The sequence below is a fragment of the Schistocerca cancellata genome, chromosome 12, assembly GCF_023864275.1.
Source record: "Schistocerca cancellata isolate TAMUIC-IGC-003103 chromosome 12, iqSchCanc2.1, whole genome shotgun sequence".
NCBI lineage: Eukaryota > Metazoa > Arthropoda > Insecta > Orthoptera > Acrididae > Schistocerca > Schistocerca cancellata.
Genome location: NC_064637.1, coordinates 124,150,304 through 124,173,922, shown reverse-complemented (window position 1 = coordinate 124,173,922; position 23,619 = coordinate 124,150,304). Strand labels below are relative to the sequence as shown.

General features: G+C 43.1%; 1 protein-coding gene across 1 annotated transcript in view; it reads left to right on the top strand.

Annotated features, from left to right (window-relative positions):
* Positions 1-23,619, top strand: part of LOC126109509 (ectopic P granules protein 5 homolog) — a 343,395-nt gene that overhangs the window by 303,806 nt on the left and 15,970 nt on the right. Inside the window, exon 39 of the mRNA XM_049914531.1 lies at positions 3,539-3,748. Coding sequence (XP_049770488.1) covers positions 3,539-3,748 — 210 coding nt within the window. The remainder of the gene's footprint in view (positions 1-3,538; positions 3,749-23,619) is intronic.

Below are 23,619 nucleotides of genomic sequence, written 5' to 3'. Positions count from 1 at the left end.
CTGCTCTCTGTCCCTCTTCCTTACCGCCACCACCCAGACTGCTTCTCCCATCATGCACAGTTGCTCCTAGTCTGGCCACTGTGGCCAGAAACAGTGGTCATTGTGTGTGTGTGTGTGTGTGTGTGTGTGTGTGTGTGTGTGTGTGTGTGTGTGCGCGCGCGCGCGCGCGCATGTGTGCGTGTGTGCGTGTGTGTGCATTGTCTACTTTAGAAGAAGGCCTTTTGGCTGAAAGCTCACTTGTTCAGCAGTGTTTTTGTTGTGTCTGTCTGCAACTCAACATCTCCACTATATGGTGAGTAGAAATCATCTATTTTCACTCCAGTGTGTAGTATTCTTGTCATGGTGCTGAGGCTTTAAGCTGATTGTGCAGTAGTTCTCACACTTACCTGCTCTTGCTATCTTTGAGATATTATGGTTGATATTATTCTGTTAAAGCCTGATGGCATGTGAAGCTTGAGGCCCGTCATATGACCAACTAATGGTATTATGAATGTGTGTGTTCTGCTTGTGGGTCCATCATTTGATAGCCACCCACTGAATTTGTTCCTTTACAGATCATGTAGTGTGATCTTTGTCACGTCCTGCAGTGGGTTTGTGTTGGCTGATAGTTCCGTGGACAATGAGTAGATCATTGAGCATTTTGCTATCTGCGCAATACTCAAACATTTTGTGTGCATTGGTTTTCATTGCAAACTTGTCTGAAATTTCTTAGAAATTTTAAAAAGATCTCATATTTCTGAGAAGGGCAGTTCAACATACTTTGTAAAAGTGATAGTGAAGATGTGACTCCTGTGTGTGTTAGATGGAGGTTCTCACTCAAAATGAAGTATTGACACTTAAAAGATATAAATGTTACTTATCTATGAAAACAGAGAAGTGTTCCATGTAAAACATATTGGCCACAAAACAAATTCCTCCAGTTAGTGTGTCCGATAAGTGAGAAGGGTGTATGATCTAGACAAAAGACGTTTATTTTTGCAATATCTTTTGTTGATTTTACTGAAAATAGCAGTGTTAAGTTTTTCTTCTGATTATGGAAAAATATCATGCTCATTTTCATATAACTATATGGGTACTGGGAACATATGACCCTCCACCACTGAATCAATTTGTGGCAGTGAATTGATATATATATATGTGCCAGCCAGATGTACAAAATCATCACAGTATGATTGGTTGATGTGACAAAGAAAGGAGTTATTTTTTTGGATTTGCCCATGACCATAACTTGAATGAATTTGTCTGTTTTGTTGCTGTATCAATGTGTACTTCCCTATGTGTCTACAAGGAATAGTTTACCACTCAAGCTGTGTAACGCAGCTCAAGAACAATGATCGAGAAAGGACCTAACTGGCAAGGACCAGAGGTCAATGTCATGTCTTGTCAGTGACAGGAGGAATTGCTTCTGTCAGTGAATGCAGGTCCTTAATAAACAGTTCCCAGGTAAACATTGTGAAGGGAACAGCATGCTGCGGCCTCTGGAGTCTGGTACTCGGCATAAGGCCATTGCAGAAACCTGAATATAAAGCTGCATGTCTCCAGTGGCCTAAACAATACACAAACCGAACAGTAGCTCACTGGAGGCACATGTCAGTGCACTGATGGCCTAAAGATACTTTTAATCCACAATGTGTGGAGTGTGTAGTTCAGACTAGAGGTACTGAGATCACTGTGAACGTGAATCAGCATAATGGTTTCAAGGCTTTAGGTGACCAACTGTTGCCCATTATTCTACATCTTCACGATGACTATGCTGTGGACACTCCCATCTTTCAAGTGCTTTTCTTGAGCCATGTTACACGGCTGAGAGTGGTAAACCATTCCTTGTAGATATGTTGGGAAGTAAATGCTCATACTTCAACAAAATGGACAAATTCATTCAATACGTGATCATGAGTACATCCAAAAATTACAGCTCCTTTGAGCCATTTCGTAACATCGACTCGTCCTACTGTGCCGATTTTGTACAACTGACACTGAATGGAATGAGTGAGAGTGCAGACTGGAGCAAGAGTGAAAAATAAAACCAGACTCACACAAGTGACGTGATCTTTGGCCATATAAAGACTCGCTCCATGATATTACTGAACTTTGTTAATTTGTAATAGTTTACAAATTCTATAGGTCTGAAAGTCATCTTTTATCAGCCAGTGATTTTGTCACTATATTTTATTTGTATATAATAGAGGGAAACATTCCACGTGGGAAAAATATATTTAAAAAGAAAGATGATGAGACTTACCCAACAAAAGCGCTGGCAGGTCGATAGACACAAAAATAAACACAAACATACACACAAAACTCTAGCTTTCGCAACCAACGGTTGCCTCGTCAGGAAAGAGGGAAGGAGAAGGAAAGACAAAAGGATTGGGTTTTAAGGGAGAGGGTAAGGAGTCATTCCAATCCCGGGAGCGGAAAGACTTACCTTAGGGGGAAAAAAGGACAGGTTTACACTCGCACACACACACATATCCATCCACACATACACAGACACAAGCAGACATTTTCTGCTTGTGTCTGTGTATGTGTGGATGGATATGTGTGTGTGTGCGAGTGTAAACCTGTCCTTTTTTCCCCCTAAGGTAAGTCTTTCCGCTCCCGGGATTGGAATGACTCCTTACCCTCTCCCTTAAAACCCAATCCTTTTGTCTTTCCTTCTCCTTCCCTCTTTCCTGACGAGGCAACCGTTGGTTGCGAAAGCTAGAGTTTTGTGTGTATGTTTGTGTTTATTTTTGTGTCTATCGACCTGCCAGCGCTTTTGTTGGGTAAGTCTCATCATCTTTCTTTTTAAATATATTTTATTTGTATATTATTTATCGTGAGCAACATTTCTTAAAGTATGCAGTTGTAATTTATGCCTATGTAATGGGAATCCCAAGTTTATGACTAGGGGGTTGATTATGTATGTTAAAAATTACTAAATTTTGCATAAGTAAGTTTTAAGTAAGGATCCTTGCTCTTTAATATGGTTCTCAACAGATCCAGAAAAATCAAGCTGTCAGAAGTGTACGAAATCTGGGTTCGAGTCCCTGTCCAGCACAAGTTTTCATTGTTGTCATTCCATTCTACAGCCGATGGTAGCCATTACTGGGAATTGCAAATTCATCTGATGTACTACCTAATAAGATTTTCTCTATGGCTGGATGTAGACAATTCTACAATTGCAATAACTTTTGGTTTCATCATTTCTGATGAAACTGACTAGTTCGCTGCAACCGGGACAACAAACTGAATGACACGCATAATAATATTTTGCAGGGGAATTTGTTTCTACCATCCTGCTTAATGTAGGAACTCTCACACCTGTGAAACTTTTGTATAGACCTCAATACATGAAAAATAGGAGTGCATACCGAGTAGGATGACGAGTGTCAAGCTGCTCGGTCACTGCCTAGCCATCGAGTGGCTTCTGCAGGCTAGAAATTTGTGTACCCTCTCCCTCACCCAGTTACCTAACCTAGAGGTGATGTTACACGGTATTACAAAAAGGTCTCTTGGAGATTACTAATTTTTGCTCCAACATGTTTATTTCGTGCAGAGAGAGTGTGGAGGCGAAGCTGGCACTGCTGTGGGGGCGCTGCCTGATGCTGGCACAGCGGCAGTGCGAATTCTCGGAGGACACGGAGGGTGCCGTCACCTGCCTTCGGACGCTCGTTTCGCGCCTGCTCGCCCTCGCTGAGGACCGAACGTGGGGCTCCGCACTGCTGGGGGCTATCGGCCTGCGAAGGCCCGCCCCTGTCACAAACAAGTAAGTAACCCACTGACAGCACACTGTGATACACTAAAGATGGTGTCGTGTTGACACGAGCTGCCCCTGTACAACTGTACTTGTACAGCAAAACCGCAGGTTAAGTTGTGTCGGTTTTGGTTTTGTGTGTGTTAATTCATCTGTAAGTGTGAAGGCAAACCTATATTTATTGCATTTGAAGAAAGTTTTTGCCAATGTTAACTGGACTATGCTCTTTGAGACTGTGAAGGTAGTGGGGATAAAATTCAGGAAGTGAAATGTTATTTACAACTACTACTCATATTCTCCTACAGGGTGTGGACAAAAATATGGAAACAACACATTACTGTGCCTAATATGGTGTAGGAAAATTGTTGGCATTCAAAACAACTTCCTATTATCTCACAATAGATAAATACATCGATATCTACATGGATACTCTACAAATCACATTTAAGTGGCTGGCAGGTTCAGCGAACCACTTTCACAATAATTCTCATTCTCGAACAGCGCATGGAAAAAACGAACACGTATCTTTCAATCCGAGCTCTGATTTCCCTTATTTTATTATTATGGTCATTTCTCCCTGTGTAAATCAGCATCAACAAAATATTTTTGCATTCAGAGGAAAAAGTGGGTGATTCAAATTTCGTAAAACCTTTCTTTTATGGTGCCCACACCAAATCCTGTATCATGTCAGTGACATCTCTCCCCTATTTTGCAATAATACAAAATGTGCTGCTCTCCAGTGAACTTTCTCAATGTATTCCATTAATCCTATCGGATAAGGATTCCAGATTGCACAGCAGTACTCCAAAAGAGGACGGATAAGTGTAGTGTAGGCAGGGCAGTCTCTGTAGTAGATCTGTTACATTTTCTAAGTATACTCTACCAATAAATAGCAGTAATTGGTTTGCCTTCCCCACAATGTTTTCTGTGTGTTCTTTTCAATTTAAGTTGATCGTAATCATAATTCCTAGATATTTAGTTGGATTTACGGCCTTTAGATTTGATTGATTTATTGTGTAACCGAAGTTTCACAGATTTCTTTTAGCACTTATGTGGATGACCTCACACTTTTCATTATTTAGGGTCGATTGCCAATTTTCACACAATACAGGTATCTTTTCAAAATCGTTTTGCAGGTTTTTTTTTAATCTTTGACTTCACTAGATGATAAACAACAGCATCATCTGCAAACAGCGTAAGACGACAGCTTAGATTGTCTCTTAATTTATTTATATAGAGAAGGAACAGCAGAGGGCCTATAATACTACTTTGGGGACTGCAAAAAATCACTTCTGTTTTACTTGATGACTTTCCATCATTTACTATGAACTGTGACCTTTATGACAGGAAATCATGAATTTCAGTTACATAACTGAGATGATATTCCATAAGCACGCAATTTCCTACAAGCCGCCTGTGTGGTATAGTGTCAAAAGCCTTCTGAAAATTTATAAATATGGAATCAATTTGAAATCTCTTGTCAGTAATGCTAAACACTTCTTGTGTGTAAAGTGCTAGTTGTGTCACAAGAATTATGTTTTCTAAATCCGTGTTGACTGTGCGTCAGTAGACTGTTCTTTTCAAGGTAATTAATAGTGTTCGAACGCAATATATGTTCCGGAATCGTGCTACGTATTGGTCTTAATGGTATGGGCCTGTAACTTAGTGGGTTACTCATAGTGCCCTTCTTGGATATTGGTGTGACCTGTGCAACTTTCCAGTCTTCGGGTATGGATCTTTTGTCGAGTAAATGGTTGTATATGAGTGTTAAGTACGGAGCTATTGCATCGGCATACTCCGAAAGGAACCTAATTGGTATACAGTTTGGACCAGAGGCCCTCGTCACATGCCATTATTATTATTTTCATGATCAAACATTACTTTGTGTAACTAATTTATAACCTTGTATTGTAAGTAAACCAAACAATGGATAATCCAGGATCCCCCCCCCCACACACACACGCACTCTCTCTCTCTCTCTCTCTCTCTCTCTCTCTGCAGTCTCAGGCAACTGAAACCACACTGTGAGCAACAGTGCCAGTGAATGATGGGAGTGGCGACTGGGTGGGGGTAAGGAGGAGGTTGGGGCGGGGAGGGGGTGGGGGGGATAGTATAGTGGACAGTGAAGTGTTGCAGGTTAGATGGTGAGCAGGGGAGAGGTGGGAAGGAGGGGGAGGAAGTTGTGGAAAAGGAGAGAAGTAAATAAAAACACTGGGTGTGGTGGTGGAATGATGGCTGTGTAGTGCTGGATTGAGAGCAGGGAAGGGGCTGGATGGGTGAGAACAGTGACTAACGAAGATTGAGGCCAGGAGGGTTACGGGAACGTAGGATGTATTGCAGGGAAAGTTCCCACCTGTGCAATTCAGAAAATCTGGTGTTGGTGGGAGGGATCCATATGGCACAGGCTGTGAAGCAGTCATTGAAATGATGGATGTCATGTTTGGCAGTATGCTCATCAGCAACAGGATGGTCCATTTGTTTCTTGGCCACAGTTTTTTGGTGGCCATTCATGCAGACAGACAGCTTTTTGGTTGTCATGCCCCACATAGAATGCAGCACATTGGTTGCAGCTTAGCTTGTAGAGAACATGACTGGTTTCACAGGTAACTCTGCCTTTGATGGGATAGGCGATGTTAGTAACCAGACTGGAGTAGGTGGTGGTGGGAGGATGTATGGGACAGGTCTTGCATCTAGGTCTGTTACAGGGGTGTGAGCCATGAGGTAAGGGATTGGGAGCAGGGGTTGTGTAAGGATGGATGAATAAGATGAGTTTGTTGTGTAGGTTCGGTGCATGACAGAATAACACTGTGTGAGGGATGGGTAAGGATAGTGAGCAGGACATTTCTCATTTCAGGGCACAATGAGAGGTAATCGAAACACCGGCGGAGAATGTAATTCAGTTGCTCCAGTCGTGGGTGGTACTGAGTTATGAGGGGAATGCTCCTCTGTGGCCGGAAGATGGGACTTTAGGAGGTGGTGGGAGGCTGGAAAGATGCATGAGAGATTTGTTTTTGTACAAGGTTGGAAGGATAATTACAGTCAGTGACAGCTTCAGTATATTTTGAGAGCGACTGCTCATCACTGCATATGCAACAACCAAGGGCAACTAGGCTCTATGGAAGGTTCTTGGTAGAAGAAGACTACTGAGAGAAGTAGATTAGCCCCACAGCAATATCAGTCTTTTCCAAAGGCCTCACCTTTTGCCCCACTCCCAAATTCAATCATGCAGGAATTGTTAAAGACCTTCTCTCCTTCTCCAAGTCCCTACAGTGGAAACGCTTTTTCACGACCAACCCTATCAATCAGACTGAACAAAAGACCAATATTGAACCTTGCCTAACTCAGTTCACTCCTCCATCCAACTGTGATCCACCCCCACTGCCCCCAAACCACCCCCTGTTAACTTTCCAGAATTTCTTCACTTCAGACCTTGCCTCACCATCACTCCCAAGTCCTCAACATGCTGACTAACTGTACATCCACAGAAAGAGCAGCAGTCTACCAACTAAAACCTGATCCCAACCTTATGATTCTACTTGCTGACAAAGGCTCCACCACTTGTTCTGAACCACAAGGATTACCTGGTGGAAGGAGTCCACCAGCTGTCAGATACTTCCACCTAAAAACCTTGCCACTGTGACCCCATTCCAGTAATCCAGCTGGATCTCCAATCACTACTCAAACTCTTAGGCCCATCCCAAAACCTCTCCCCAGAGTCCATCTCTCTACTCAACCCTAACACTCCCTGCACTCCTACCTTCTACACGCTTCCAAACATCCATAAACCTAACCACCCAGGACACCCCATCGTGGCCAGTTACTGTGCCCTCACTGAGATAATCTCTGCTCTCATAAACCAACACCTTCAACCTATGACCCGGAACCTACCCTCCTATATAAATGATTCTAAACTTTTGTGGCGGCGTTCGTAGCGACAAACACTTCGCTGTAGAAACGGCTTACGAAATCACCGCCACACTTTTAATAGCGGGCCGACCGGTCCGCTGGAACAGTGAACAGAAAGATGAAAACCCAAACACTCTGATTAAATAAAAGTCGGTACTTATCTTTATTAACGAAGATACAGAAACACAGTAGTGAACTCCGTGTCTACAGAAATCTGTCTAGTTCGAGTCGGAGCGGCTAGGTCAGCGTCGGCTGACGACAAACAACTACTCTGCTGCGACGAACACACAACTGACTAGCAAGTACACAAATCAGTGACGAGTATACAACTGAGCGGCGAATACAGAACTGCCCTAGCGCTCGCGACTCCAGCACTTAAGAAGCCAGAAGCCAGCGGTGGCGCGCGCAGACTTGCGGCGATTTCCTGTATCGCTGGCGCTGCTTATGCGGACGGCGTCCGGACTTTGATGCTGCCAACCTTTTGGCAGCGGGCTCAGTTGGCATTACTGGCTAGGATATAACATAACCATTTCCTCCACCGACTCTCCACAGTTCCTGCCCTTTACCACATGGTGCCCTGCTCATCACTATTGATGCCACCTCCCTGTGCACTAACATTCCTAATGCCCATGGGCTTACCGCTATTGAACACTACCTTTCCAATGCCCGACAGATTTCAACCAACCAACTCCTTCCTAGTCATCATGACCAACTATATCCTCACCCACAACTACCTCTCTTTGAAGGCATTACCTACAAACAAATCTGGGGCACGGCTATGGGACCCACATGGCACCATCCTGTGCAAATCTATTCATGGGCCATGTGGAGGAATCCTTCCTAAAACTTAGAATCGCAAACCTGTCACCTGGTTCTGATTATTTGATAACATCTTTGCTATCTGGATAAAGGTGAGGATATCCTATCCACTTTCCGCCAGAACCTCAACAACTTCTCCCCCATTTACTTCACTTGGTCCTACTCAACCCAACAAGCCACCTTCCTAGATGTTGACCTCCACCTCAAAGACGGCTACGTCAGTACCTCCGTCCATATCAAACTACTAACCACCAGCAATACCTCCACATCGACAGCTGCCAAGTATTCCATACCAACAAGTCCCTTCTGTACAGCCTAGACACCTGTGGTTGTCGCATATGCAGTGACAAGCGGTCCCTTTGAAATATACCGAGGGTGTCACTGTAGCCTTCACGGACCGTAATTATCCTCCCAATCTTGTACAAAAACAAATCCAGTCTCCCACCACCTTCCAAAGTCCTACCTTCCAGCCACAGAGGAGCTTTCCCTTGTAACTCGGTAACATCCAGGTCTGGAGCAACTGAATTACATTCTCTGCGAGGGTTTCGATTACCTCTCGTCGTGCCCTGAAATGAGAAATGTCCTGCGCACACCTCCCACACTGGTATTCTGCCGTCCACCGAACTTACAGAATATACTAGTCCATCCTTACACAACACTTACTCCTACTCTCAGTCCATTATCTCATGGCTCATACCGTTTGCAGCTCATGGTCTAGTGGCTAGTGTATGGCCTCTGGATCACAAGGTCCCAGGTCAATTCCCTGCCGGGTTGGGGGTTTTCTCTACCTGGGAATTGGGTGTTTGTGTTGTTCTCAGTGGCTGGATGGTTTGTGTAAAAATTGGGACTTCGTACGGCTGATGACCGTGCAGTTGAGCTCCTTACAAACTAATCATCATCATGGCTTATACCCCTGTAATAGACCTAGATGCAAGACCTGTCTTGTACACCTCCCCACCACCGGCTACTCCAGTCCAGTCACTAACATCACCTACCCCATCAAAGGCAGAGCTACCTGTGAAACCAGTCAAGTGGTCTACAAGCTAAGCTGCAACCAGTGTACTGCATTCTATGTAGGCATGACAACCAACAAGCTGTCTGTCCGCGAATGACCACCGACAAACTGTGGCCAAGAAACAAATGGACCACCCTGTTGCTGAACATGGTGCCAAACATTATATCCTTCATTTCAATGACTGCTTCGTAGCCTGTGCCATATGGATCCTTCCCACCAACACCAGCTTTTCTGAACTGTGCAGGTGGGAACTTTCCCTGAAATACATCCTACGTTCCCGCAACCCTCCTGGTTTCAACCTTCGTTAGTCACCGTCCTCACCCATCCAGACCCTTTCCTGCTCCTATTCCAGCACTACACAGCCTTCATTCCACCACCAGACCCCACCCCATCTTTTTATTTATTTCACTACTTCCCCCCCTCCCCCTTTCACCTCTCCCTTACCCTCCATCTAACCTGCAGCTATTCGCTGTCCACCACCCCTACCATACTATCCTTCCCCAGCCTCCTCCTTACCCCCACCCAGTCACCACTCCCATCATGCACTGACTGTAGTTTCAGTTGCCTGCGACTGCAGTCTTGTGTGTGAGTTGTGTTTGTGTGTATTGTTGACGAATGCAACTGGCTGTAAGCTTTAAGTGTGAAAGTCTTTTTGTTGTGCCTAACTTGACTCAGCATCTTTGGGGATAATATGAGAATATCTCCTAATGGGTTTTCTTGCAAATGGCACAGTTGGGTACCTGTCCCTTGCAGCTTGTAAAATGTGTTGTCGAGGACGACAGGACTTTCTCAAAGACCATACCTCTTCTGCAGAATCATTGCAGCATTCCCCTCAAGAGATTATTAGAAACAAAATCAGTACAGGAGGACACCAAACAGAAATCGTGGCAGCAGAAATGCACGCAAATGACATCCATTCATTCTCCCTCCGTGTGAAGATGTCTCGTAAACTGTAGCACACTGTGCTACAGTGCCTGTACCTGTGAAAAGCCGCGTATCCCAAAAAGTGACCTAGGCTCCTCAGAAGTGTCACACCATATAGATATTCCAAGATTAGATGTACTTCTCCAACTGATCTATAATGAGGAGATCCTCAGGGATGTGATACTTCTTAGAAAGCACGAATACACAATACATATCTACAAAATAAGAACATGTATGCTAATGTACCTTCCACAGATTCCAAATGAAATTGCCCTTATGAATGTGGAATTGGTCAAAAAAGAATACAAAATCTTAAACATATTACATTTTACCTTTAAAAAGGATATAAAACTTGTCACCAAATATTAAATGTTCAGTACACTTAGGTGCATATGATAATCCTTAGGCTATTGTAAGCATGCATCATGAAAAGCATTTTAGAGCACTTATTTACAATGACCGCATTACTGCACAATATCTGTACAGAAGTTAGATTGTATGCAATATTTATTTTAGGTGATATTATTAATAATATACACACATACATTGGTTCTAAGAAATTCATCAGTGGAGTAGGGGTTGGACACCAATAATTTAGACTCTTCTCAAACTGGCATTTACTGTAAATGTTTATCACTGAAAAGTGGACACCTTTGGGAACCAAAGTAAGTGATTTTAAATCTTTTGAATGTTATACTTATTTCTAGTATTGATTCCTTGAACTGAGCTGTTGGTTTGGAGGAGGAGGAGGGGGGGGGGGTGGAAGAAGAAGACCATCAGGCGCAGTGTCTCTTCCTGATGCACACGATTGGCCCAAATGGAAGAGCAGTCACTCCAGCGGCTATAATGGAATGACTGGACATAAACCAGATGCTTCGCCTGAACAGGACGAGCAGGAAACGCATCCAGACATTGCAACAATACTATGAGGGTGATTTGATAAGTCTGTTAAAAAAATGTTTATTTCATAAACAACTCATCTTACTTCTTGGCATAGTGTCCTTGGTCCAACTGTCTTCCAGCTTTTACATCCCATTGGAAAAATAAGTTCTGTGAACCTCTGCAAAATGCTCGTTGACTGCAACTGTCACTTCCTAATATGCTGACTATTTCTTCTCAGAAAGCTGAAGTTTCGAGTTAGGGAACTTGACGAAGTCACTTGGGGGCCAATTTGTTGAACGATGCACCGATTAAAAGTCCAGTTCGTGCACCTTAGCCATTTTTATTGCTGATGTGTGGGATGATGCACTATCCTAGTGAAAGAGCACTTTGCATGTCAACCTTCATCTTTTTTCACTGAATCCAAGTTTCAAATGATCCAACAATGAAGTATAATAGGGCCCAGTTATGGTTCTGCCTTTTTCCTAGTCATCTGTGAGGATCATGTATCATAATCTTTACTCCCAAAATCAATTATTTAATTAAAAAGGGTGGCTATCTCTTTACCAAGGGACAAAATTGTCTTTGCCCATTGTTCTGACTGCTGTTTAGACTCTGGTGTGTCATGATGGACTGGTTTCATTGGCAGTCACAAGTCGGCGCGAAAAGTTGTATGGATTGCGATTATGCCAGACATTATGTTGTGCTGGATGCGCTTTTGTTGACCGAGAGCAATCGTGGCGCCCACCTCGCACACAACTTCTTCATGGCCAGTTCCTCATATAGGATATAATGCACTTGCTCAATTGCGTTGCCTACATTCTCAAGAATTTTTATTCGGCACTCTTGCTTGTCCGTATCATGGATTTTGTTGATGGTTACCTTTGTGGTCGTATTTGGTGCTTGTCTAACCAATTTCAAATTCTTTATTCCAAATCTCCAGTGATGGTGCAGTATCCACATGGACTTCATCCACTTCTGTTGTGATTTGTGCGGCGGTCTAACATTTCGAAAGAAAATGTTTAATAACAGCACAAAACTCGGCTTTCTTCTTTTTCAATCGCAGTCAGCACACTGACCAATTCAGACGACTGTAAAAAATCAACTGTACGCTGTAGTGTCGAAATTCTTTATACGCTCCTTGAAATAATCAAGCTTACCAACCATGACGGCGCGACAAAAAGAGTCCGTTCTGTCATGGAAATTTACATTTATTACACCAGCCTCGTACGCCACAATTCGTTTGACAATCTGAGAAGATTCCATCAACGAAATTCGTATAGCAAGCCCTCATTTCCATCTTCCCAGTTTATTGTTTCACAGAACACACAGCTTTAAAATTTCCACACTTCTGAACGCATTAGAACCAGTTTCGGAAGCTTTTTTTCCAACTCTGATGTTGGTATATTTGAAAAATGACTTCCCAAGGATCGAAGAGCTTCTGGAGGCAAAGGAAATTACTGCCACCATATTGACTACGTGACATAAGGGAACAAAAAAGGTCATCAGGTAAATACGGATAACAAGCTGTTTCCCGACGCCAAATAATCGATTGTTTGACTTGAAGCATTGAGTCCCAACTCGTGGTCTAGTGGCTTGTGTTGCTGCCTGTGGATCATGGGGTCCCGGGTTCGATTCCCGGCCGAGTTGGAGATTTTTCGCTGCCCGCGGATTGGGTGTTTGTGTTGTTCTAATCAGTTCATCATCATCATTCGCTGTGCTGTGTGAAAATTGGGACGCTGATGACCGCACATTTGAGCGCCCGAGAAACCAATCATCATCTTGGTGGGTTGACAGCTGTCGTAATCATGATAATGAATTAAGCAACGGATTTAATCGGCGACGTGTAACAGAGCAGTTGTTGTGTGCCATTCACATTAACCGTTCTTTTATGCTCTAAAGCAAAGGTCGTGAAACTGAAGCTCGAATTAAGTATTCACACTGACCGCGGTTCTCAACAGTATTTTATTGTAACCTGCATTCGGCAACTAACGGCCTAACCAAAAACGTAAACTGACGACCGAACCATGTGAAGGTTGCTGTATGCGGACGGTTTACTCCTGTAACCGAAATTGCAGGTACATTAGATGTTGATCGGATAGGATGAAAAAGGTTTTCATTTGTGAAATAGTAAATTAGTATCATTGTCATTTCAGATCTGAAGATTGTTCTACAGGAACGGAAACCGGTCATGTGAATAAATATTTTTACAAGTCAAGACGGATTATAAGTAACATTGTATAAACAATGATTGCGATATCCTCTCAGACATTACGCCTGTTTTTGCAAACTCAGGCGGGGTGAATCCTCGCCAGCCCTCTGGTAATGAAGCCCTGCACTACAGAAAGCGGAGTGACTAGTAGAGATGTCTAGCAGCGGAGCCATGAACAGTAAAATGGCTGAGAAAAGTGGGCGACTTAATTTTCTAGTCGCTGCTATTTATTTCTTCCTTCACACTATTATAACTGCTCTATTTGTTTATTATCATACTTTTGTGTACTTCACATGTTACAGAATAATTCTATTCTCACTTTTAATGCGAACGGTATCTCCAGTGGTAGACAGGACGTTGCATTTAACATTTCTTCCTTGTAGTTTAGTATTAATAAAACAATTTCACCCACGCTTTCAAGTATTTAAAATGGATATGTGGCGTAGAATTTAACAGCAAAGGCCACAGCCATAGTAGCAGTCCCACTCTTTTAATCCCAAGAAAACGAAACGGTGGTTGTTTTGTCTGCGCAGTGAAGGGATGAGATTACTCAGTGTCCACAGCTCGTGGTCGTGCGGTAGCGCTCTCGCTTCCCGCGCCCGGGTTCGATTCCCGGTGGGGTTAGGGATTTTCTCTGTCTCGTGATGACTGGGTTTTGTGTGATGTCCTTAGGTTAGTTAGGTTTAAGTAGTTCTAAGTTCTAGGGAACTGATGACCTCAGCAGTTAAGTCCCATAGTGCTCAGAGCCATTTGCCACAACTGTTATCGACTATTTCATGGAGACAAATTATGTATAGGTAGTAATATAACTTTTCTGACCCACAAGATACTTTCACAAAAAGTAAAAGCAGAGAGATTACATATAATTATTAATCGAAATATATGAAGTATTCAGGCCTGTTAGAAAAATCGCCGAGAAATTAACTCTGAACATTTAAAAAATTAACTGATTCATTCAGCTCTGAAAAACAGTATTATCCACTTCCGTACAAAAAAAAAAATAATAATAATAATATTATTGGTCTGTGCGATATCATACACTTTGACGCTGATGTAATTTAAGAAGAAACAATCCTGCGTCGATTTTGAAAATACATTTATAAAAACAGTTGCACATCGACTGTAACGTCACGATTTGTGTTACGGTATTTGTTATCGTATTATCATGAGGACACTAAAGGGCTGGAGAACGAGGCACGTCAAAATATTGTTTCTTTCGTCGTTGGGTTTGGTAATGCTAGAGATACAATATTCTGCATTTTCTTCCGACACTGAGAATGTATCAGTAAAATGGCTAAGAATAAATTTTTCAAATATTGATTGCTAACAGCAAAAAAAAAAAAGTGGATGATTTGTTATTAGTAGTAGCAGCAGCAGCTTTCAACGCACTAGGAACGACAGAAAAAAAGCCATTTGAAATTATATATAATATCGTTCAATTGCTTTTTAGTTAAATAATACTATGAATATATAGTAGCAGCCTGGCGAAGAATGTGTTTGTATTAAAATCTGTGTTTCCAACAACGTAATCAGGTGTAGTGTGGGAGTGAGCTCCACGTGGAATCCGAAGCACGGACCCCACGGGGGTACCCGGCATGCGCCACATGACAGGGCAGAGATGAAGGCTGGGGTTCGGAAGTCTGAAAATTCCAGCGCCGGCCGGGGATAGAACCCCGGCCCGGCTGGGGCGAATAGCCCCAGCCGAGGCGCTGGAACGTTCCAGACCCCTTACCACTACACCACCGAGGACCCCGGCTGCTTCCTGCCGTGAACTCCAGCTACTGGTCGTGTTACAGCACTTCCTGTTGTCGGCCGTATTTACATCGCCCACCGAGCGGCTAGCTGACAGCATTCGAACGCTGTGAGGAGAAGTGTTTACCTCCGACAGCTGACCGTGTCTTCTACTTAGTTTCACTTGGATAAGTATGTTGTTGTTGCTTTACAATTAACCACAGTGACTTGAAATCAGCCTTCGCTTCTGAATACAGTCCAGACTTGCTAATCGTTAATTTAAACATGACAACAAGTTTCTTGCAAAAACCTCGATAAATCGACGCAGACCTATGTGTTTTGGTACAGGCGATTGTCTCAGACGAAACGCGGATACTCTGTAATTAGAAGTCAGCGGCTAGCTAACACCCGAACTCGTCCTCACAGTCTTTCGATTGCAAAAAAATTTCTGTGCGCGCAGTTCGGGTCTGCACCATAGATTTTTTTTTTCATGAAAACGTCAGAATAAAATCATGTCTTTCGTACGAAAAAGTAATTTGATAATCAATCTCTTTAGTACAGTGGTCACATAGAGTAGTCTACGGCCACTCAATTATTTATATATATATATATATATTTATATATTTATATATATTCATTTTCCGACGCTGCCACATTCGCTCGGGCCATCTTTTTATGCTTTTTAGAGTCCTTTAACTCGCGTTTTTTTAATACTTCCGTGGATATTTACAAGTCATATGAGGCAGAGTCCTTCATTCTTTTATAGTTCCTAAATCAGTACCGATTTTCGCTTATATTTCGGCGAATTTTTTTTATTTTCTCACTTCGGCTCCAAGCAGTGTTCCTCATCACAATGACACAGGGTACAAAGCCAACTCGTAACAATCACACGCGTGCGCGCCTATCCGGGTACGGCGACGACAAAGGCATGCACAGACCTGATCTCTCCGTTGTGTGCTCAGCCTTCCTTTCTTTGCGAACTACTAGTTTCGTCCTTATCAGCGATTCCAATCTGACGAGGTGAAAGTGGCGTTTTCGTGTCAAAATAACATCCGTCAAGTAGAAGTGTTCGGCTTAGCAAAGCAGAAGCGGCTTATTGAAGCTGTAGAACGTGAAGTGCGACAAAAAGTAGCGTGTAACGAAATGTTTCGGGATTCTGCGTTCGCTCTGTAGACGTTCATCGAACTGAAAGATAAGATTGGTGTAAAGTATTGTAAGGAGGGAGCAAGCTGACAGGGCGAGGTGAGTTCCCGCTTCTTGCAGAACGCGGAGGCTGCGGTCATAGTGGCTTCGATATTGGTGGATTCCGACATCGGCCGATCTTTTCAAATCAGTACGCGGCAGTGAAGCGTTTGCGTGGTCCAAGACGAACCGTAACCAACAAAGTGGTTTATTTGCGAAACACTACCAAGAAAATGATCGCTTTTTTCTTTGTCACAGCTTTTGCTTTCGAGCAGTAGTCGTCAAACTTTTCTGCTCGAAAGCCAATACTGACATTCAGGTGTGGCACCTGGGGCCGCATATGTACCGATTTCATTATTACATCTGCATCATACTCCGCAAGCCACCTAATGGTGTGTGGCGGGGGGTACTTTCGGTACCACTATCTAATCCCTCCAACCCTGTTCCACTCGCGAATAGTGCGTGGGAAGAATGATTGTCGGTAAGCCTCTGTATTGGCTCTAATTTCTCAAAGTGTTCAATAGGCGAGATGTATGTGGGGGTGGGGGAGTAATACGTTGCCTAACTTCTCCTGAAAAGTGCTGTCCCGAAATTTCAATAGTAAGTCTCTCTGTGATGCGCAACGTCTGCCAGTGGAGTTTGTTTAGCATCTCCGTAACGCTCTCGCCAGCTAAACGATCCGGTGACGAAACGCGCCGCTCTTCTTTGGATCTTATCTCTGTCCTACCTGATAGGGATCCCGGATAGATGAACAGTACTCAAGAATTGGGCGAACAAGCGCATTATAAGCCACTTCTTTTGTGGATGAGTAATATTTCCTTAAGAGTCTTCCGATGAATCTGAGTCTTGTGTCTGCTTTTCCTTTTTATATGGTCATTTCACTTAACGTCGCTCTGGATAGTTACGCCAGACGCTGTCTCCAGCTGTTTGTCCTCAATAGTGTAGCTGTACAGTAGTGGATTTCTTTTCCTATGAATGCGCAGTATGTTACATTTACTTACGTTCAGGGTCAACTGCCAGAGCCTGCACCATTCATCAGTTCTCTGCAAATTATTACTATCTTCTGGCGTTGTTACTTTGCTATAAACAACTGGATCATCCGCAGTTAATTGTTAACCTCCATAAATTTGTATGTTATGAGCCCGCTATAGACCAGATACACTAAAAACGACCCCACACGTAGCTGCGTGCTTGAGAGTGTATAGGATAAAGGTATGCAAGCTTTAAGACGGTCCAAGCAGCCTGATGCTTGCTTGTGCATCAAGAATGTGGTGGGTTGTGCAAGCATTTGTCTGTGATCATGCTTGATTTAATTTTTATTTTGTTCTGTTAAATTACATTCTGTACAAACGTTATACTGTAGATCAAATCAAAAAACACAATATTACATGGAGAAAGGGAGAAGAAAATCAATAGTACGGTGAGATAGTTACCATGGCGTGTCTACCACGAATAGTTAACGTGGGAAATCACTTTCGTTTCTTTAACTACGCATTACTCCATATATCACATTTTAAATTTTGTTCCGTAACACAAGCAAAAAGGTTGCCAAAGCCAGCGCATCGTCATGTGAACTTGAAATTTTCTGTCAATCAAAGTAATTCGTGTACAAGCTTGCTTGAACCGTGTGTAGGTGCAAGGAATTTGTGCATGCTTGCACAACAAGCATGTAGTTAACGTCTGGCAGCGTCAAGTTTTCCTGGCGTCGAAGTACTGATCGTTAAAAGTCGGCGCGATTCGGAACACTTCGTGTCGTCTGTTCCCTGTTTCATATTGCTGCCACATTCAGCGATTCCAGTGTCGTGACACCAATTGTCTGATGGAATGCTGTGTGAGCGGATTGAAAAAAAGACGACCGTCTCTGGAATATGCATTCATGAATCCATGTTTCTCCCAGTTGAAATTTATACCGTAGCAGCTGATCGGAACGACACCAAGTCCATGAGTTGGCAACACAGGAAGACAATGAAGGAAGCATCCCTTCCTATCAGGTTCCCTCAGACCACAACGACATGCCTGCGTACCTCGTCACCCAGTTGGTCGGCCAACTTTTCGCGTGCAAACTATAATTCCACCGTTTATTTTTGCTTCGACGATGTAGTCAGATACGATAAAAATTGCAAATGGTGAGCATTTATTCTTTACTAGTTTATAAATTAACCCTTTTAAGCACCAGATACACATGGAAATGTATGTTCGAGATCGGCGAAGAATAAATAATTACCATTCGCAACTGTTGGCTGTACGTGACTCGGTCGTCGAATAAAATTAATCTGCAGTTGCTGACAACGATCAGCTATTTTCGTGATATTAAAATCGCCAAGTATAGGGAATATGGTATCGGCTGTTGGTTGCCAGATGCAGATTATTATAAAATACAACTGAGAACCGACGGTCGCATGAATACTTAATTCGGGTTGCAGTTTCACGACCACAGCTTCAGAGCATAGAAGAACAGTTGCTGTGAATTCTAGACAACAAATGGTTTGTTACACGTCACCTATGAAATCTGGAAAAAGAACGTCGCATAATTCAATCATCACGACTACGCCTGCTGCAACGCATCAAGTCAAACAATCGATTATTTGGCGCAAGGGAACAGCTCGTTATGCGTATTCACCTGATTTACTATCTGATGGCCTTTTCTTGTTCCCTTGTGTCACATAGTCAATATCGTGGCAGTAATTTCTATTGTCTCCAGAATATCTTCGATCCTTGGTAAGTCATTTTGCGGAGATAAGCGACATCAGAGTGGGGAAAAAAAAAATATCCAAAACTGGTTCTAACGCGCTCGAAAGTCTATAAATTTTAAAGCTGAGTGTTCTGTGAAACATCAGATTATCAAACGAGGTTGGGTTGATAAACGTGGTAAAACTTCATGAAAGAATGGAACTTTTTGTCACACCTTCATGGTTGGCAAGCATGATTATACCAAGGGAATAAAGAATTTCGACAATGTACAGCGTACAGTTGACAGCTGTCTGAATTGGTCAGTGTGTTGACTGTGATTAATAACAGCATAAAACTCGGTTTTCGTCTTTTTCAAACATTTTCGTTTGAAAGGTTGGACCGCCGCACAAATCACAACAGAAGTGGATGAAGTCTACGCGGATTCTGCACCATCAGTGACGATTTGGAATAATGAATTTATCGTGGTCAGACAAACACAGAAGACGAAGCGCGGTTTGGCTGTCCAGTTGAGGACACCACAAAGGAAACTATTGACAAAATCCATGATACGGTAATGCAAGACCGCCGAATGAAAGTTCTTATGCAGAAGCTGTGGGCGGCGCGATTGCTATCAACAAAAGCGCATACGGCCCAACATAATGTCTGGCGATGTTTAATCTGTACGACTTTTCGAAACGATTTGTGATTGTCGGTGAAACCTAAATCCATCATTACACACCTGAGTCTAAACAGCAATCAAAACAATTGCCAAAGACCAGTTTTGTCAGCTGGTAAAGAGATGGCCTTTTTTTTTTTTTTGGCTGAAAAAAGACCAAGGTTACCACGCAAAAAGTGCTCTTTCACCAGGATAGTGCATCGTCTCACAGATTAGCGATAAAAATGGTGAAAGTGCATGAACTGGGCTTTTAATTGGTTCCTCATCCAATAAACTTAACCCCAAAGTGGCTTCATACTGTTCCCTAACTTGAAACTTTGTCTTGCTGGGAAGAAACAGCCGGCCGCTGTGGCGAAGCGGTTCTAGGCGCTTCAGTCCGGAACCACGCTGCTGCTACGGTCGCAGGTTCGAATCGTGCCTCGGGCATGGATATGTGTGATGTCCTTAGGTTTGTTAGGTTTAAGTAGTTCTAAGTCTAGGGGACTGATGACCTCAGATGTTAAGTTCCATAGTGCTTAGAGCCATCTTTTGGGAAGAAACTTTCATCAAATGAGGAAGTGACAGTTGCAGTTAATGAGTATTTTGCAGAAGCTATTTTTCCGATGGGATAAAAAAGTTGGAGGACCAAGTGAATATCCCCCAAAGGAGGCTATTTCGAGGCTTATCAAATAAGCCTCTTAGTACTGTCGCAATGTTTGGATGAGTTTCCTGCTCGTCTTGTTCACGCGAAGTGTCGGGTTTATGTCCAGTCGTTCCATTATAGCCGATGGACTGACTGCTCTTCCATTTGAGCCAATCGTGTGCTTCAGGAAGAGAGACACCGTTTTTTATGGGTGGAGGGAAGAATGGCCTCCTGGGTGGCGCAACGAGTCCTGGTCCGGGAACACTCTGATGTGAAAGTGGCAACTGGGAGGAGCGTACCACAGAACTGTTGAATATACGAATCTTGTCACACATAGGTGAAATAATAATAAAAAAGCTCGTGTACTTTGCTGAACTAAAGAACATCGTGCTGTTTAAGGAACTGGAGATACAATCTAATTCTTCCCAATGTATTTGTCGCTTAATGGATTATGCCATTAAAAATATCTTTATTTTTTCCCCATACCAACAGCTCAATTCATGGAATCAATACTAGAAATAAGAGGGAAAGGTCCCGAGTTCGAGAGTCCGTTCAGCACACTGTTTTTATCTGCCAGGAAGTTTCAAATAAGAATAACTTCTTTGTAAAAATCACTTATTTGTGAACGAAAGTGTGTCCACTACCCAGCAATACACATGTTCAGTAACACGCCCGTTTGAAAAGAGTAAAGGATTTATTGGTGGCCAATCCCTATTTCATCGATGAATTTCTTAGCAGAACCGGCTGATGCTTGTGTGTTGTTAATATCACCCAATGTAAATATTGCGTACAGTAGTAACTCCTGTACAAATTTTGTGCAGTAATATGTACAATGATCGTAAGTGCTGAAAATGCTTTTTATTATGTATGCTACAACAACATTAGAATTATCATATGCACCTAAGTAGGCCGAACCTTTAATATTTGGTGACAAGTTTTGTATCCTTTTAAATGTAAATATGCTCAAGACTTTGTTTTCTCTTTTGACTGATTAGACATTCACAGGAGCAATTTCACTTGGGATCTGTGGAAGGTACATTAGCATACATGTTCTTATTTTGCAAATATTTATTGTGTATTCGTGTTTACTAACATGTGCCACATCCCGCAGGATCTCTTCATTATGGATCAGTTAAACGAAAAGTACATCTCATCTTGGAATACTTGTACGGAGTGACACTTCTGCGGAGCCTGGGTCTCTTGTTGAGATACGCTGCCTTAAACAGGTACAGGCATAGTAAGAAGTCTAGCACAGCGTGCTCCAGTGTACGACACGTCTTGACACGGAGGGAGACAAAATAGCTGCAATTGCCTGCGTTTCTGCCGCAACAATTTTGTTTTCAGTGTCCTCCCGTACAGGGTTTGATTCTAATAATCTCTCGAGGCTACTGCCACGATGATCCCCTAGGAGAGGCATGATCTTTGAGATTGTCTTGTCAGTCTCGATTAGCGAGTATTTTACAAGTTGCAAGAGACATTTAGCCGACTTTGTGTTGTTTGCTTGCAAACCCACAAGGAGATATTCTCACTTCTTTACGAGACAAGGTGTCTATAAATTAGTTGTAAAAAGTGACCTTTAGTTTTGGAAAGGGTAAATTAACTTTACAGAAATGTTTTCCACAGTTACAGGTTACTTTTGTATAAGTAATTTATAAACACTCTACTGTATACAGTAAACTCCCGTTTATCTGAACAAATTTTTTTCCGATTTTCCCGGCTCACATTGGCGCTGTCTGACTTTTGATAAGTTTCGACTTGCCTGCGCCGCGCCTGGAGCCGTGCATTCGCTGGTGTTTTTCGGCAGTTTACTGCTGGCGCGTGTCGAAAGTCCTAATGTCGTTCAAAAATGGTTCAAATGGCTCTGAGCACTATGGGACTTAACATCTATGGTCATCAGTCCCCTAGAACTTAGAACTACTTAAACCTAACTAACCTAAGGACATCACACAACACCCAGCCATTGTCCGCCGCTCGTGGTCTCGCGGTAGCGTTCTCGCTTCCCGAGCACGGGGTCCCGGGTTCGATTCCCGGCGGGGTCAGGGATTTTCACCTGCCTCGAGATGACTGGGTGTTTGTGTTGTCTTCATCATCATCCAGGAAAGTGGCGAAAGTGAGCAAAGATTGGGTAATTGTACGGGCGCTGATAACCACGCAGTTGAGCGCCCCACAAACCAAACATCATCATCATCATCATCAACACCCAGCCATCACGAGGCAGAGAAAATCCCTGACCCCGCCGGGAATCGAACCCGGGAACCCGGGCGTGGGAAGCGAGAACGCTACCGCACGACCACGAGATGCGGGCCGAGTGTCGTCAATTCGTGCATGTGTTGGCTGAAGTTATTGCGTGGCTTCATGCCGTTGCCATCTATTGGAACTCATGTACGTTCAGTATTGCTCTATCCAGTGCGATGTGGCCGTATCGAAACCGACAATGAGAGTGGGGCGCTTAACACTTTCCGCCTGTTCTCAGTACATCAGATGGAGCTGAGCCTTTAACAATGATCGCACAACGCCCTGTTGTGTTGCCGCTTAGGACAGGGGAGAGATGAATCGAATGTTTTCACTCGATGCCTGCCACAGCCTGGTTTCACAAGTTTTGCCTGTCTGTATGTTTCAGATTTAACGTTCCGTTCGCCCTATATGCTTTAAAATGTCCAGCGATAAAAGTGGCCAAAACCCAAAAAAGAATTAGTCGAGTGTTGGTTAATAAAAAAAAAAAAAAAAAAAACACGCTGAACGCGACTACGGGCGCCAAACGAAAAAAGAATGTGATCTCGTTGGAACAATAGCTTCGCGCTTTGCAGAGAATTGATGCTGGTGAGCCAGCCGCGAAGGCTGCTGCGGATTTGAATGTCGGTAGGAGATGCGATTACTGATTGGAAGACAAATCGATCAGCAATTGAAAAATTTTGTTACATCCAAGCGTCAGACAGCGCAGTGAAATGTCGAAAAACAATGAGTAAAGGTGCACATTCCCAGTTACTCCTTGTGTAACAAGTAAGAGCCAAAGGTGTGCCAGTATGGCATTTTATGAGCTGATTCAAGGAAAGGAGCGAGAATTCCTCGGAAGTGACGGCTGGCTGGATCGGTTCAAGAAGCGGCATGACATTCGCGAAATTGCCAGGGATGAACCCGCCATCGCTGGTTTTAAATAGGAACTGCACACTATCATCGACAAAGGAATGGATAGCCAGTATAAACTTTACAACTGTGATGAGACGGGGTTGAATTACAAAATGTTGCC